The 19,024-nt window shown below is 35.3% G+C and overlaps 1 protein-coding gene across 1 annotated transcript; it reads right to left on the bottom strand.

Moving 5' to 3' along the window:
* Positions 1-2,386: 2,386 nt before the first annotated feature.
* Positions 2,387-18,637, bottom strand: LOC121863277 (26S proteasome regulatory subunit 4). The gene is made up of 9 exons (XM_042361857.1): positions 18,598-18,637; positions 13,494-13,647; positions 12,838-12,962; positions 10,347-10,532; positions 8,918-9,017; positions 8,464-8,678; positions 7,216-7,413; positions 3,924-4,133; positions 2,387-2,797 (listed from the first exon to the last, which is right to left on the bottom strand). Exons 1-9 carry the CDS (start codon positions 18,598-18,600, stop codon positions 2,663-2,665), a joined length of 1,326 nt encoding a protein of 441 aa, XP_042217791.1. The 5' UTR covers positions 18,601-18,637; the 3' UTR covers positions 2,387-2,662.
* Between the last annotated feature and the right edge of the window lie 387 nt (positions 18,638-19,024).

Below are 19,024 nucleotides of genomic sequence, written 5' to 3'. Positions count from 1 at the left end.
CCCACCTGTTATCTCCTATATAGGAGTAAATGGTTTTAATGATTTCCCACCTTTATAAAGTCTAGTTTTGCATAGTCTTAACCTGTAACTTCTCATCCTGTACATCCAGATTGTAATTTGTTAGAAATTCCATCTCTTCTTCTTTTGTGGTCATCCAAGATGTCAGAAATGGTAGTGAATAAAATGTACCAACTCTCTCCCCAACTTCTCAGTAACAGTCTGATTGGGACCTGTGTCTAAATATAGTTATACAGTGAGTTCTGCTATAAGCGTTTTGATAACGAATTTGCTCTAACGATTATGAATTAGGAACATATTTGATAATAACTATTTGCTAAACCAATTTTTGCTTACTATTCTCAATTTTGGTACATGTATGCTATAACAATCAATTGGTTCTAGAACCTTGTTCGTTATAGGATTAACCGCCAGGCCCCAAATACAACCACTAACACTGAAAAATATAATATAAAATTTAAAATTGTAAAAAGTGATAAATAACTCAAACCCCAAATAAAGAATACTAATATTTTATAAAAACAATAAATAAAAAAAAAATTCAATAATTTAGTTGTAGGTTTGTTATAGCATTCAATTATAGGTAAAACCGTCTAAGATCCGCTAGCAACACTGTATTAACTGTAATATAGTAAAGAAGAATATCAACAAAATTCGTGATAGAATTCGTGATGAAAAGAAAGATAAACTGAAGAAAGCTCGATTTATCAACCTCAAATCCTTCTCCCATCAAGTAAAGTGTTACATTACTGTATGATTTCATTATTAGATATGAATTAACATTATTTAGACGCATCCTTTGTGTTAGGCTAACTACTAAATTTTGATTATAATCTGCACCTAACCTATTTTCTCCATAAGCCCTGTTATTTTATTAGATTTTCTATAACACGATATTTTACAAGAACACAATTATCGCGTTATGGCAGAACTACCTGTACCCTGTAGTTTGTATTTACTTTAAATACCACTTTTTATTTTTAATTCTAATAAAAAACATGTATGTTGGTTTTGTATTTGTTTTTGTTTTAAGTAGCACAAAAACACATCCTGAGCTTGCCTGAACACACACTTGCAAGAAAACATGACACACCAACACTGTATGATCATCAGCCTTAGTCTAAAATCTGAAATTTTTAGGCCCATGTAGACTGAAATGTCAATGTGCTGTAACATACAAATTGAAATATTTCACATTTCTTGATTGCGATGAAAGGCAGTTTTGTTTAATTTTATAAATTTAGAGCTGCAGCAATACTTGTTGAATATTATAGACTAAATTTAAAGTTGAATTTTGTTACTTCAGTTGATTAATCATGATTGGTTCTGTTTGATATTAATGGGGTAACAAAATATTTTTGTTCAGTCAGGCAAACCAGACATACGTCAGTAAAGAGCTTTAAAGTAAAAAGAGCTTTTGTTGTTTATGAAAAAAATAAAACAAGATGAAAGAATTTGCTCTCATATTTTCATTGTTTTCTGTCTGTCCTTATTTTTAATATGTTCCATAATATGGGAAACGGAGTAAAAATAAGAGGCACATGAAACTAATATAAATGATGTAACGAATATGCATTTATATAGGAACTTGCTAGAAATAAAAGTTTTGGAGAGGCATCAGAGTTCTGGCAAAATCACTACTGACATTAATACCTTATACCAGTAAATATGAAATTACAAAGATAAACTTCGACTAATCGGCCCGATTAATTGGCAAATTGCCTACCGATTAATCCGTCCAATCCTACTGAATACTAGATGGGGAAAGAATTCTAACTGAGCAGCTCCATGGTTGTGGTGAATGCTGGCAACTGAGGGGAGGTGAACGGCTGAATAGCCACTGTCTTTTTTATACTATACTAGTGTGTTTTGAAAAGGAGGATAGACTCCTGGTTTCCATTATAGTATTCTTTGGTTGACAGTTATCTAAATACATTTTGGGTTAAAAAAGTTATTTCACAAATATTAGTAATTTTCATCCATATCATAAGTATAAAAAGTGAAATCCACTTTACACCAAAATGTTATGTCAAGAAATTAAATAATTAAGCAATTTAGTCCCATATGTGTAGTCTACTGGTAGTTCTTTCAGTCATATTAAGACATCATGTTTGAAGACTACCAAGCCAAGGTGATGATGTTGAAACCAAAGTAAAGGAATCATAGAGATCTTACACACACAAACATGTTAGTACATACTGGTACTGTGTGAGATCATCATCACATTTTATCACCTTATTCATTCAACAACCTTTTTTGATAACAAAACAAACTCCACTGCAGCAATATTTACACACCACAATAACAAGTGTAATAATAATATCGTTGTAACATCTTTACAAAAACTGAGGTATAATAAAACAAATAATTTGTAACACCATTTTATTTCTAACAAATATCATCAGTTAGTCATTTCTTAAGATGTAATACCTCAAAACACTTTGTAGCTTATATTAGCTCAGTAAAGTTAGTAAAACAATACTGAACTAAAAATTACATACAAACTGAACTAAAATATACATACAAAAAATATTAAAAAATAAGTAGATTCCTAAATTACTTATTTAGAAATAACGTGATACATGACATGCACGTCAAGGTTAGGGGGCTGATAAAGACGACATATGGCCACACTTCCTAAACCTTAAAGGTACAGACCCTCTGGTGTTCCTTCCTTCTTTCTATATAAAACATTCTCCTTAGACTTCTTGAAATCTTCACTGGTGACTTTCATTCGCCTTTCTCTCAATGCCATTAACCCAGCCTCTGTACAGATTGCCTGTGTAAGAGAAAGATTTATAGTAAGATATGAATGACCATTCATGTGCATAACAACCAAGTTGTAATATATACGAGATTATACCAGTACGGTACTGTAAATGCATTAAGACCAAAAGGCAGTAAAGATTCTGTCACAAATATAAAGAAATTAATATGATAACCCTCTCTTGGATCTTCAGCTGCAAGGAAGGGAATAATTTTACATGAGAGATTTCTACTGCTGTTGCTGGAAGAACACCATAATAATAAAAGTGTAAAAATGCTAATGAAGCTACTCTTAACTTACTTTATATTTAATAGAGATGCTACTCTTAACTTACTTTATATTTAGAGATGCTAAGTGGTAGCAGAAGTTGTGCATTATGATTTAAACAGGACAAAGACAAGATCATTATCTAAACTTGTACATAAGATGTGGGTATGCCATGGTTCAACTTCTTGTTATATGTCCCAGGCTAATAACTCATGAATTTTTCACGGTGTCATTTTATAATCACTTCAGTCTGGAGTTGAAGGTTCATTTACGATACAATATTGTGTTTAATTAGCAATCTATGTTGTTCTGAATTTTCTTGTTTTCTAGGAGACTACTACCTCCCACTTACAACAGGGTTAGGGACTCAAATCCAGGCCGTAAGTCAAAATGGTCCCAAGTCGAAAATACTTAAATTATACATAGAAAACCTAAAATAGGTCTCTTTTTCTTCTCAGCACCACAAAACTCTCACATTTAAGCTTGCCAGCCATTTTAAAGTGAATTACAAACGAAAATTTTTTCAGTACACAGCACAGTAACTGACGCTGGAACTCGAAATTACGTATTTGACAAAAATTTTGTATGACTGAGGTGGTCATATGTCCGGGTGGTCAGAAGTCGAGTAGGTCGTAAGTCGGGGAGGAGCTGTACATGGTTTAAATTATCTACTACAGTACTGTATATGATTATTTGCAAGATTTTAGCCCCTAATCCCTGTGGATAAATGGGCTGACTGTACTTCAATACAATTAGTAGACAAATACAAGTGTGTGTGTGTACACTGATGGGTATAAAGGTCATCTCAAAAGTGCTGCGGTCACATTCTTTACAATGTATTGTATTCTATTAAACTATATCTTTATCGTACCTTTATATCAGCTCCTGATAAGTCATCCTTGGCCATTATAAGTTCATCTAAGTTCACATCATCGGATAAAGTCATTCGTGATGTGTGGATCTGGAAGATGCGTCGCTTTGTCTTTTCATCGGGTAGAGGGAACTCTATCTTACGATCGATTCTGCCAGGACGGATCAAAGCCGGATCTAAGGTTTCAATTCGATTTGTTGCCATGATTACCTGTTGCAAAAATAAAATAAAACATGATTAATGGCTCTTTAAAACAATAGAAAATATCTATATAAACTTTTTAAGCTAATGATTTCTTGACTTATGGAATTTAGGCTCAAAGCCAAGCACTGCAGCCAATAGGCGGATCAGATCTGTATGACAATTAAGGTATATACCTTATATAAAGAACAACCACCATCCAATTAAAACTAATTAAAAACAGCTGATGCTTCACCCTCTTAGACAAAAGGTTAAAGATGAAACTAACATAAAAAAATGTGGCTCATCTTCAACTCCATTGTGTGTAAAAAACATATCCTAATTGCATGGACCATAACTCAAGTGAGGTGACATAAAAGGATATACAGTACTGTACAGTGTACTGTACAGTAGGATCTCAAGTTTAGCGAGTTTTAGATTCACGATTCATATGTTTCGTCACTTAAAATTTCCAACCTCTCAAGAATAACGATTTTCATTACCAGTTTTTTGAGTTATTGGAGAGTGGGCAGCGAGATTGTCACGGTCTTTTGTTATTCGTCAATTCGCCGAGTGTTTTTTGTTTACGGCAGTTAGTTTGAATGAACGTTGCAGGCAGTGGCCTTGGATTATATAACTCATTGTGCTCATGTTTCACGAGATTCTTGTTTAACTATTAACGATTCTTGTGTATTAGTGATTCTTGGGTATTAACGATGAGTAAAGTGCTTAATGTTAATGTCGAGAGCGGTTCTGGTGGTAATGATGGCTGTAGAAAAGGTCAACAAGGAAAGCCCCAAGCCAAGCGTCACTACTGTAAGGGGGTCAAGAAAAGGAAATACCCCTTTGAAATGATCAAGTGTAGGTTCAACTGCCCCGAATCAAACATATGTTCCTTAAGAACATGGAAGCCTTAGCTGCTTCCGTGAATATATTATCAAGATTTTCTAGTAACAGGACGTTCTCCGATACTTCACAACGCAACCTACTGTTAATTATCACAGAACATTACCTTCATAAGTGGGTGGAAAGAAGAAACCATGAGCAAGGCGACCTGTCTGGGCTACAGATAAGGCTGGCACATGTTTATTACGCTGCCGTTGCACAGAAGAAACACTTTTAACTCTCCACCACCGTTCAATGCTTCTGTTGGTTGGTTGGCTGCCTTTAAGAAGCTTTATGAAGTCAAGTTTGCCCACTATCATGGGGAGAGTGCATCGGCTGATGTCATAACAGCAGAAAAATATCTACCCGCTCTTCAAGCTCTTGTGAAAGAGGGTGGTTATTGCAGAGACCAGATCTTCAATTGTGACGAAACTGGCATTTTCTGGAAACACTCGCCTAAGACCACTTTCATTGCCAAGGATGAAAAACAGGCAAGGGGTGTAAAGACTTCAAAGGGCAGGGAGGATTACAGTTTTATTCACAGCTAATGCAAGTGGATATTTCTTGATGAAACCTTTGGTTGTTAACTGTGCTGCCTGTCTCAGAGCCTTCCGTTATGCCAATATGTCGCAGCTCAATGTTTAGGTTACAACGTCTTTATGCACCGATTAGTTTTACAAGCACCTTGTTCTTGACACCCAACAGTACTGCCAGAGGAAGAACATCGACTTCAAAGTGATCCTGGTGATGGATAATGCTCCTGGATATTCTAAGTTTCTAATTGGACGCCACCCTAATGTACAAGTTATCTTCTTTCTTCCTAACACCACATTGCTTCTGCAGCCACTTGACCACAAATTCATCAGTAATGTTAAACTATCAGTCACTCTATAAAGACTTTCGTCAGCAGACAGACTCAATAGTTAAGTTACAACAAATCGAGGTAGAACTCTCCGACAGTGACCAGGTTCTACCAGCTAATCAGGAGGAGAAGGAGGAGGAGGAGACGGTAGATGACTCGACTCCTAACACCTCACCACCCCACAATTGTGAAGTGTTATCAGTTTGTGAATTTTGGAAGAAATACAATATTAAAAATGCAGTGGACAGAATTGTTGAACAGAGCAGACCAAGGCAAGCGGGGAGAGGCAGTCCATGGCGGCAACACTAATGGACACAGTGGAGGCAGTGTGGTCAGTCCCAGCACCGGATTTTGATGTTCAGGTTGAAGATTTGCAAGAAATCGTTGGTCAACATCAGCAGCAACCGACAACTGAAGAAATGTTGAGGAGGATGAAGAACAAGAACAGCAACCAACACAAAGGATGATGTTAAGCCTGGTGAACCTATAACAAGCCAGCTGACTGAATTGCTCACAAACATTGCACACATCTGTGAACAGTTAGAATAGGATACCAGGACTCATCCTCAGAACCTTATCTGCCCTGTCCTTGATAAGGTTATGGAGGAGTATTAGGCCTTGTACATGCCCCGTGTTAATGCTCATCAGCAGGCCCTTATTACCTGAGCAAGGCCCAGCCTTTTAAAGCCTTGGCAAACATCACTTTAGGAAATGATGATGGCACCACCGATGATGAGATTGAAGTATTGGGTGACTTGCTGGTGGAAGAACTGCCTCAAGACTTTGAGGGATTTGATGCTGAGGTTAAAGGAGTAGAGGAGAGAGCAGGGAGGAAACAGTAACCAGCCCTCCCTGCCTTGGAACCCATCAAGCATTTCACTGACTCCATCAAGGTAAGTTATTCTACAGTATGAGTGTCTATTAATATTGTAATCAACAATATGTACAATATAATATGTATGAATACATTACAGAAATGTAATTTTCTTGGTGGGTTGTAGGTCATCATAGGGGGGTTCGGGTGACACTGCTAGAACTGATTTAACTTATTTACATGTACTGTACAGGCATTTCAATATCACTGCTTTCTAGATTTTAAATTTTGAGACGCTTAAACTGGTACCAATTAGTCGCGAAACTTGAGATCCTACTGTATATCTTTCATTACAGTTTATCAATATAAACCCTTTATTGAAAATTTCTTTGGTATCTTTTCATTTCTTTTCTTGTAAGGTTTAATGCAACTGATACCTTCCATGAAAAATAGATTACAAGATAGAAGACATTACAGACCATGATATATATGTATTAATATATAAATTTAAATATTAAAAAATTACTAAAAGTAAATGCAAGCACACATACCTTCACATCACCCCTGGAATCAAAACCATCGAGCTGGTTGAGAAGCTCCAACATGGTTCGTTGAATTTCTCTTTCACCACCAGAATTTGAATCGTATCGCTTTGTTCCTATTGCATCAATCTCATCAATAAATACAATACTGGGAGCGTGTTCTTCTGCAACTCTAAACAATTCGCGAACTAATTTGGGACCATCACCCTGGAAGAGAACAAAAATTTTAAGGTGAAGAAACTTCATAGAAAAAGAGAAGCTCAACTGAAGTAAGTTGATGTAGGATTCGATGTATAGTAGTTAGGTAGTAGAGAATATAAATAAATGCCGAGGTGTCATATGAAATAATGGGCAAGACAGATGACTAGATCATAGAGTCATGTCATAAGTTATTTCTGGTACGGTATGGTAGCAAGACTTAATGAATGACAGTAAATAAGGAAATGTTTGTGCTGCTCTTGATTTTGGTCACCCTACGCCTTTAGCACAAAGGAGCTCGCAAAAGGTAAATAATACAGTAATAATTTATGGCTAGCAGAAACATGAAATATCCAAAACACATTAGTAAAACAGTGAAGGAAACCTAAGAGAATAGGTAAACATTCCATTACTTTACATTCCCTTACTTTGAAGTTGTTTTCAAATATTTGTTTAAGGCTCTTATTATTATTATGCAGGGTAGCCATATTCAAATGCAAATGGACACACATGCTTAATTCTTATTCATTCTTCCTGCAGTAATAGATGCTCTCACCTATGATACACTCTTTCCACAATCTGTCTAGTTTAGCCCTGTTGTTTCACACAATTTAATGTTACCCATCAACGGTAAGTTTTTCCAATAAACACCATGACCTATAATAATCCATGTTCACCCCTTAATTTCTAGTGTGTTCTTTATTCTAATTCTTGGTCATCAACTCCTACTTCTATCATTACCTTCTGCATTACTTCACTTCCACTCTATTAGACAAAACTTTAACTTTCACACTTCCTTCTCATCTTTAAATTTTATATTGCACAACATTTCTTTAACTTCTAATGTGATTCTTCCTCTTGCATTCAGGGTCCAAACTGGTGAAATAATTGAACATCTGACAACACCTAAAGAAAAAAGTAACACACTTAAATACAGTACTTGTCATTTTCAAAACTACTGTGTGCTTAATATCCCTTATTTAATCACTATATATACTATAATGCTGTTAAAAGCAATGATTACATTTTTATGGGCAAATTACTGCAAGAAACACTTACCAAATATTTCTGAATAAGTTCTGAGCCTACAACCCTAAGGAAGGTGGCGCTGGTTTGATTGGCAACAGCCTTAGCCAGGAGTGTTTTGCCAGTACCTGGCTGGCCATAGAGAATCACACCCTTGGGTGGCTTGATACCCATTTCTTCGTAGTACTCCGGGTGAGTGAGAGGCAGCTCTACAGACTCTTTTATCTCCTGAATCTGTGTATCCAAACCTGAAATTCATTCAAATTATCACATTATCTAGTCGAGGATTATCTCTTCTTGAGCACAAATTTATTCAGTTCTGAAGAGGAGGCATCATACCTACTTGAGGAATAAAAGATAAAATACAGTCAACAAGTTCTCTATCAATGAGTAAAAACAACACAGACTATCAGTAGGGAGAGTTTTATTTTATTAACTGGATAGTTACACAAAATAGCAGCCACTGGTCACCACAGTAACAACTCACCTCCTATATCTGCGTATGTTTCCTGTGGTGCCTTCTCTAACTTCATCACAGTTACCATAGGATCTGTGTCATCACTCAAAACTCCGACAACAGCATGCACCTGCGTAAGAAAATAAGCATAAGTTATGTCCTAATTACTCATATCTTTTTATATTTTTATTTCATATTTAATTTTAAAAACATTACCATCTGCAATAAGCGTATATTTATCCTAGTTACATATTTTCTCATTTACTACCTATGAAAATTTACTGGTGTAGTAAATAGAAGCACTTAAAATAATAATAGATCCCCTCCTTAACTCTATGCTGAACAACCACTTTTTAATATTCAAGGTGCATAACTCCTGTGTTATAGTCAGTCAGCCTTAATCACTGTTATATTAAATCAGCTTTAATTATATTAAGACAATAATTCTAGCACTGTTGAATATACTGTGTGTACAAAATATCAGGCCTCTTCTGTAAGCACTTTGAAGAAATACACTATGTACAGTACCAAGTACGGAAAACTACAACTCACTCATAAACTTCCCAGAGAATAACTCCTAAGTGGTACATCAAATCAACCCTATATTTGGCAAGACTGTAATTCTAACATTAATGTTTATGCAAATTTTTTTTAGGTGTTCGTTGTTCAATGAGCGTGTGCCACCTTTTTATTATTATTTTTGTATAAGTTCATCCAATGCATAGAATGCAATTAAAATAAGGAAACAAAGAGAATTAAATGAACCTGCAAATATAATATCCAAATGTTCTCCAGAAAAGCAACAGCTTATCTGTGTATGAGCAATACAAGTTCATGATAGTTATCCACTTTAAATAATCCTCTTGGTCCCAGTGACACACACTTAATCGTACTAAATAATTTCTTGACAGCACATGAATTGCTCTAACTTAACCTAACCAAATTTAACCTTAGATCGTCAAGTTACTTGTAATGTAAAAAAAAATTTATTGAGGTTAATACAGTAGTACTTGTTTCTTCCTAACTCCCCCATCAATTTTTTTCATTCTGAACATAAAAACAAACAAATCTATAAAGAGCCCACCAAAGTCTAAATAATATTACTACACCCTAATTTAAAACCCTTATAGCTTCACTTCCAAAATTGGTAAATAACAAAGGATATCTACACAAAAATGTCTGGAACACACACAAATATGAATGATATATTCCTTCCTCCAGTCTTCATGTCATGAGATATAAAATTCCCAAGATGCTATCCTCTCTAACAGTGCCAATAAAATACTAAATTATTATAATTTCAATTTTTGTACCCCACACAAGGTTGTGTTATTTGTAAACAAATCATATCCTTTACATAATAAAAAGAAACATATAATGCAATGGTCTTAGGTCTTATTCACACTGCTAACATAACTGATTATTTCACTTTCAATACATTCTTAAGATATTGACTCACCTTGTGATTGAGCAGCACTGAACATCCAGGTTCAAGCTGATCTTTATCTACAAAGGATAGGATAGAGACATAGTGTTCCGACCCCACACTTGTGGAGACGATGGCATGGTTATCATCGATGATCTCCTCAAGAGTTCCTACACTCATGGGTGTCCCTCGCAGGTCATCCACCTTGCTTCTCTCCTCCTACAAATATATATATAGTATTACACTTCAGAAATGTTCCTACTGTTAAGTGGGCATTAGTAACATTATCCTCTATCTAAAATATATATATATACAGTGGTCCCTCAATTAACGAACACAATTGGTTCCACAGAGTCGGTTGTTAACCAAAAAATTCTTGAACTGAATATATTATTTCAATGGGTTATTGGGTAATTGGTTCCAACTCACAGAAAAAGTAGAATTAACAAAATACAATACAGTACTGTACAATAATAAAAACAATAGAATACTGTATTTTAACTTACTTTGAGGTGTGTATATCTTATTCCCGGCAGCTTTGTTTACATATCAAACAGCTGATTGTAGAGGCAGTTGATGATGACATGCCATATTCTTTACAGAGTGCATTGGTTCTAATGCCTTCTTCATGTTTCATAATAATTTCTGCACTGTATATTATCAATATGTTAACTAAATTTCAGAATGAACATTAATTTTAATGTAAAAATGCAAAAATATTCAAGAGACCAACAAACTCGATGTTCACTCCACTGTAAACAAAGTTAAACTGAGGAGCGTTGGTGGGTGATTCGATCAGCTGAAGGGCACACAAAAACTGTTCCCTGTACTGTATATATTATCAATATGTTAACTAAATTTCAGAATGACCAATAATTTTAATATAAAAAATGCAAAAATATTCAAGAGCACAACTTTCTTGATATTTACTCCACTGGAAACGAATGTAAACATAGAACCAATTACTGTATTGGCAGACGAGCTGATGCGCACAACAAAGCGTGTTTCTCGTAAGGCTGTCGTTAATAAAAGTTTTGTTTGTTAATGGAACTGGAAATCCTTATGGGAGCGAATTTGTTAACCAAAATTTTGTTAAATGAACCGTTCGTTAATCGAGGGACCACTGTATATATGTCCCCCCATCCTCTCGAATTTTCCACCTTGTAATATAAACAATACAGACCCCTGCCCAACCGAGACAGGCCTCCTCCTCAATTAGTTCGGATTAGAGGAAGTTTACAGTATAGTCTTCATTTATGCGAATTGAACCCGAGGAGGTCCACGTAAAACGAATAATAAGTAAACGAAATAACAGAACATATGGGATTAATTGAAATAGAGACTGGGCCGACCCCCAAACTACACTTTTTCCGACACAATAGTACGTTGTAGTAAAAATAATATCTTAATTTTATGATGGTATGCACACACAATTAATATTTAAGAGAAATACAGTTAATGTCCATTCAAATAATGGAATCAACCCCCCCCCTCTTCCCACGCTCTTCAAAAATGTTTGGGTGAAAACACTAGGTTTTTAGTTTTAGTAATAAATAATACCTCAGACTATGTTTAGGATATTATAATTGACATTGCTGGATTCCTTGCAAGACTGCGAATAATTTGAATATAAACGCCATATATTTTGCACAAAAGATAAAATTTTTGCTCTCTCTAATAAAATTCTTAAATTAGATCTAAAATTTGTATGTCTAAAGCAAATTTTAGCTTGTTTATATTCAAATTAATCACTATCTTTTAAGAATTCCAGCAATGTAAATTATATTCTGGCCGGGTAATTTCTATGAATTTTATGAGCTAAAAACAAATATCTTCAGTAAATTAACAACTCATACTTCACCCAGACACAATACGTTACGTACGTTGTAGTAAAAATAACATCTTAATTTTATGATGGTATGCACACACAATTAATATTTAAGAGAAATATCAATAATATTATGTTTTTTAACACTTACTTAGTAGAAGATTTGGCTGAGTAAACGGGGATTGGGGTTGGTTCTGAGGCAGAGGGCAGATTATTGACCCTCACCTGTATCACTATCCACCACAGAGGCTAGCAGGGCCTCTTTGTCAAACCCCTCAAAGTCCATATCCTCACTATCACTCTCATTGACTTGGGCTGGCTGTGGTGGGTGAAAAACTCGGTAATGTTTTGTTGACTGGGCGACCTTGTGCGCACCCTGCCCGCGCTGCTTCCCGCGTAAATGATGGAATGAACGGCGTAAATAAAACTTGTCGGTCTGGCAAGGTGCCGCGTAAATGACCAAACTCGTAAACCAAATCTGCGTAAATCGAGACTATACTGTACTGTATTATCATATATAAAATTACAGTACTGTACTTTTCTGTACTAATTTCCTTTATTTTAAACACTGCTTTAATAAATTAATATCTGTAGGACAATTTGGTTTGAGCAAGTGCAGTACAGTAATTTTGAAATTTGCTCACCAGACTGAACGGGTGAATGAAAATGTTAATGTAACGCCCAAGTGTTATTTACCTCCTGCTTCTCCTCTTGAGGCCTCAGAGTCTCCTGGTTACGAATGAATTCTTCTTCCATCAGCAGGTAGTCCTTAATGCGCTCTAACTTCAACATCTTAAGGCGGCAACGTGTATGTGGTGTTACTAATAAAATATAAAGTAAATTAGACATTAATAAAGATACTCAGGGTATCCAACAAAACTCTCTTTAATAACTGAACATACATCATACAGCTCATGAACACAAATTCTGCCAAATTTCAGATCTACCATGACACTCCTTGCAAACTCTGAATTGATACGTGCAATGTTTTATTCCTAATTTCCTGTACTTTTTCAGGGTAAAATCTGGTTAAGTTTTCCAATTTACAGTCATACAGTCAATGTATGTTAATACGTCAAGTCTTTACACAATCACAAAGGTGAGACCATCTTGAGGGAAATGGAGTAACAAACTATGGAGGCCCACTATTGACTTCACCTAAAAGCAGTACATCTCCAGGTCACGAAAATTAACCAAACACTATATTGTACTGTACTATGGCTTCTGACTGTTTTTCTGCTTCACTTAGTAAGTATAAAGAAGAACAAATAAACATGGGTTATAACAACTGTTGTTAATTATAAATACCATAAACATTCACTACTTTATAGCCTATAAATAATGTCACTCACCAAGAGGTAATTTATTTGCAGCGTCAGGCCCCTTCATCTTTCTCTTCTTCTTGCCTACTCGGGTGGGCACCGGAGGCTCGTATTTCTTCTTCTTATCTTTCTTGTCATCTCCCCCTTGTCCCCCTCCCCCAGAACCACTACTCTGGCTCTGACCCTGAAATGCAATGAAGAAGAATCAGCTTAGAGTACATGTAATGAACAACAATCATAAACTAATCTAACCTATCATTACCATGACTATAATAAAAAAAAAATATTCTTGAGTCCAAACATTTTTTTCCTTCCTCCAAGATGGACTTGAATCCTATGAATTTTAAAAACTGTACCAGTAAAAATAAAGCATAAAAATTAAAGAAATTAAGAAATGTGTAACTATAGTACAGTTCACATGTACAATACTGTAGTTATCAAAGTCCCTATATAAAGGTTGGTAACCTACACAGTAATATTTTATGACAATTGTGCTGCTTTACCAGCAACTTGAGGAAATTTATCTATACTGTATAAGATACCGGTACTGTAAATACTGTCCTTTCTCTCCTTATAAAATGGCCCCCAAAAAGGAAAGGAATAAGATTTTCATGTTATATTCCGTAGATGCCATGAACACAACTCTACAGTATATTGATTCTTATATAGGGAGATGGAGATATAAAAAAACTAAAATTTATGGCATTTCTGTTGGAAATTGATAGTTTTTGAGTTATTTTCACTTTTTTATTTCACTTAAACATAGTACCGTATATACAAGTTCATGGGGAAATACATCGTTTACGTCTTTCTCGGCTAATCAGCAGAAGTTTGAATGTCACATGATAATCGTTAGCATGCATAAGCTCTGAAATTTGAATTGCGAAGTTGCAAGGGTTTGACGCATAATTGAGCGAGTACAGTACTGTATTTGAAAATGAAGCTGCAGCTGTTGACATCTTCAGGGTTCATGGTGTTCTCCTTTCATTAGTCAAGTGTTCAAGGAGTGGGTCAGACTGTTAGTATCATGAATACAGTATCAGCATACTGTACTTGGTATTGCAAAACTCCACAAGTGGAAGGGATCTCATTATTGTGGGTTTACGGTGTCCATGTCTAAAGGCACTTGGTTCGACAAAGTAAACATGCCAACCTGGAAAAACTTCTTGTTCTGCAATACATTCATCAGAACAATTCTCTCAGTGCTACACAACAAGAAATTTGGAATTGTCATCTGAAATTTTTATTGATTGAAAAAGGTTTTTTTCTTAAGAAGTTAGGTCAAGTTAAGTAGGTTTGGTTGGTTAGGTTAACTTAATAACCGTATATACTCGTGTGTAGTTCGAGTTTTTAAGACCAAATTTTTAGGCAAAAAATTGGGGGTCGACCTCTACATGGGTAATAGTTTTGTTAGGTTGAGTCCGTGCATGATGGGAAGGGCGAGGAGCAACTTTTAGCTTCAGACATGAAAAATATTTACCATTTATTGCCAGTAAACAATGGAAACGTAAAATATGTACCAATTAGTAATGAAGAGTTGTGCGGTGCCTTCAGCAGATGAAGCTCACCAACTTACAATAGGCTAACTTACCTTACAATGTGCTTTAAGTAGTCTATGTTGAAGTTCTTAGCACAGGCTAACTTATCATATCATATATACGGTATCACAGTACCCATTGATCTACAAAAAATACTGGTAATATAAACCATTTCGATGTTTCACACTTAATATAATACCCGGTAATCCACCTCAACCTCATATTGTTTACAACGATGCACAACGCACCACCAGCTGTTGGGTGTTGGCACAGTTGCCGTATCAGCTAGACGGTACGTGTTTTTTTAATCGTTTTCAGTTAAAAAACTGTTACATCACAAGTATATTTTCCCTTAACTGTGCCTGAATGAATATATTCTCAGAAATAAATAGTAGTTTTGCAGAAACGTGATGTATTTCAATGTAAAATAGAATAAAATACATGAAAACAAAAGATTTTACCTAACCTTCCGATGTTCAAGAGATGTTACTCGTTTTTCTAATAGTGTTCGGTTAAAATACTGTTATATTAGAATGGTATTCTATTCATACTGTGCTTGATATAATATATTCCCGGAAATGTAATATTTTTGCTGAAATGACGTACGTATTACAGTGGAAAGTGGGATAAAATCATGAAAAAACAATCGACTTTCGCTTTCTTTCGTTGTTCAAAAGATGTTACTGTAATCGCTTTTCGAATGGTTTTCAGTTAAAAAAACTGTTGTATTAAAATAATATTCCATCCTAATTGACTTGAATAAATACTTGAATGGAAATATACAATACAGGGGTATTTTTGCTGAAACTACCTGTGTTTCAGTGTAAAGTGTTGTAATAATAAATGGTAAACAATTTGCCTTCGGCGCTCGGTGTTTCAGGCACAGCAACCCTCAGTTTACAGGACGTAGTGTGTTTTTAGTGAAGGTTTTCTGAAATGAGTTTTGTATGCCATAAAATATGGTGCATTATTACCCTAATTTGTTGTTCCATTACCCTCAAAAACTTGGGTAGACCTATAAACGAGGCACATCATAAATTAATGATTTCTTGGTCAAAAATCAGGGTCGACCTATAAATGAGATAGAATTATAGACGAGTGTATACAGTAGTAATACGTGGTTGATAACACAAACTTAACCAACCCAACCAAACCTAACCTAACCTGGACCCCTGGCATATTAAGCTGAAAGCACTTACTTAAGACATGAATAGGTTTAAGAACCTATTGTGCAGAAATAAAAAAAAATTACATGGGATTTGCACAGGTCATAGACACACAACTCTGGACAGTGAAGGCTAAAAATAAAAGGTAGTAAAAGCCCCAATATAAAGCTCTGTCAGTTTATTGACAATTTTAGCGAGACCGGAATCAGAATTTATTTATTTCCAATCAGACAACAACAGGCCAGAAATTTCAGCAGAATATTTAAAGTAAAAATTAAATTTCTTGGCAAACAAAGCATGTACGGTATAGACTTGATTAAGTGCTATATGATCAGTTTTTTCTGTGTTTTTATTTCCAAATTTCCCTCATCCTTCATACCCTGCCCACTCCAGGTGATTTATGATTGCAGACAAAGGACAAAAAACATTTATGATGAGAATAAAAAGTTGCTGTATTGATTTTATTAGTTAAAATCATCCAAATTATAACTGTGGAAGACACGAATGAAATATATAAAAGGATACACCACATTTGGCAACCAATCCACATCGTCACTGACCCAATTCGTCACCAATATCAATTCCACTTTGTCATCACTAACAGTCGCTGGTATTAGTGACAAATTGTAAGTTATTATTTTACACGAATAGAAATTACACGTATACAGACGACTCGAGAAGTATTGTTATTATTTTTATTATTATACATGAATATTAATTGTTTAATAAAGAAAATGATTCAACAATGGTAAATAAGCAAAATAAAGAACAAATGAAGGTGATTTGGCACCGATGCATGAACCACCGAGCAGTGAGATGATTACAGGCGTATTAACAGTGGTGTTATCTTTTATTTTCGTCTTTAATAAATTGTCTTAAGTGTTTTTTATTATGTATTTGCTATCCCACGCAACAGTTATTTTTGTGTATATAATGATGGGAATAAACGGGGTGACGAAAGGGGTAAAGCTGTGGTTACAAAACGGGTTAAAAATAGTGGTGACAAAGAGGGTTGGTGACGATATGGGCAGGACTCATATAAAAGCATTCTGGTGCTAACCGCTCTTCCTCCTTTACCATTATTACCTGCGGTACATGTACTGTATTCAATACCCAGACCAACAAACTTATAAGTGTTCTTAAAATGTTGTGGTATTATTTTACTTTAGGACATAGTGCACCCCAAAGTTATAAGCTACTGAAACATTTAGATCTCCCTATTCTGAGCATTCTGAACCCCATATATACCAGGCAGAAATGGATAATAGCGACACAATTGAATTTATTTTACGTAGTTTTCAGTCTTCGTCTGTGAGATGATGTTATTGGCGCATCACGCATGCGCAATGTTGACTCACGTCATCCAGTCGTGACCAATGAGGTATCAATATCTTAATGCAATTTTTTTTTGACCTATCACATTTGATTAATTTTCAAAGAAAGCAGCCTGGGTAATTTCATTGACCAGTCTCACAATGGCCGTGGTGGAGGTTGGTTGTCATTTGTGCTCCTACGATTATTTTAAGTTTAATGCTAAGTTTTATGAGAAAGACGATCATTCTATCCAATTCTTACGTATCTCTGGTCCTTCCACTTCTAACTAAGGTATTGTACTTTCGGACATGGTGCGCCCCAAAGTTTTTAACTACTGAAACATTTAGGTTAGTTTAAGCTAGGCCTACCGCCCCCAGCTAGGGGTCAGGTTAGGCCTACTGGGGGTCCAGGGGTGTAGTCCTGGCTAGGAGTTAGGTTAGTTAGGTTAGACGACTCGTTTTCGTTTTCTCCCCCACCCAAAATTCCCAATTTCCCAGGTTCTCCCCCCATTATTGATTGAAGGGGAAGGCAAGAAAAAATAGCCATTTCCGCCAAAGATGAAGGTCAGATTCGTTTAAAACACACCACAATACAATGGAAAAACATATTGGTCAACCCCTCGGGACTCGTGTCCTAAAGAAAAAATTTACCAATGTTGTTACTGCGCTTCAACAATAAAGGTCTTTAAGCACATAGCAAGGTTAGTAATTAATACACTGGTTCAACACCAATAAAATTGAGATAGAATTCTCTGCCTAGTGCGAGATCCCCCCCCCCCCAGTACTGGGAATAGGAATTCTATTAAAAAGCAAACTTAAGATTAATTAATAAAATATATTCAGTAAAATCAGTTACACACGAGTGTGTATCCAGACAAAATCTGTAGCAATAATATATAAAGCACAATAAACATAAGATACTTTGAGTCGAGTCACAAAACACATCACAGAATTTGATCAGGTGAGGATCTGGTTTACGTCTCATAAGCGATTTAATAACACCATAAGCTTAAAACACTAGCATAATAAGCTCTTACACAATAATAAAGAAATATAAACACCCCATTTCTTCCAAATATACAAAAAATTCACAGCACAAAACAATGTTCCCTCTCACCATTATGACCCGCTTCCTGTGTTGACAACTACACCAACCCTCGACTTCATAATAACAGCATGCATAATATTCTCCTATACAAACATATATATACTTTTTGCAACAAATAGCAAATCTTAATATATTTATATTCATCAATTCCAATTTAATATTATAAAACTGTTTTAAATTATATAGTAGATATATTAAGTCAATGTTTTATAAACCTATGTAGTGAGTCTGCCGGGCGAACACCATTACAATTGAAGACGATAACAGTACTTTTATGAACATTTGACATATATTAATACATTTAAAAAGAAGAAATGGGAGGTATTCATTTATGTAGCTGGTTTAGAATATCACTACGAGTTCTTGCGCTTTTGGCCATTGACAAAATCAGTGACGTTCCCAAATCAACCTAAAAGAAGAGGCAACAATAAATGTC

The sequence above is a fragment of the Homarus americanus genome, unplaced genomic scaffold (genome assembly GCF_018991925.1).
Source record: "Homarus americanus isolate GMGI-L3 unplaced genomic scaffold, GMGI_Hamer_2.0 scaffold46197, whole genome shotgun sequence".
Taxonomy (NCBI): domain Eukaryota; kingdom Metazoa; phylum Arthropoda; class Malacostraca; order Decapoda; family Nephropidae; genus Homarus; species Homarus americanus.
The sequence above is the reverse complement of the archived record's forward strand: the minus strand, read 5'-3'. Positions and strand labels throughout refer to the sequence as shown.

Coding starts and splice junctions, on each gene's coding strand:
- LOC121863277 (XM_042361857.1), bottom strand. Junction 10,533..12,837: donor CTCAAGAGGAGAAGCAGGAG/GTAAATAACACT, acceptor ATATATTTGTAG/GAGGAGAGAAGCAAGGTGGA. Junction 7,414..8,463: donor AACTTATTCAGAAATATTTG/GTAAGTGTTTCT, acceptor GTTCTCTTCCAG/GGTGATGGTCCCAAATTAGT.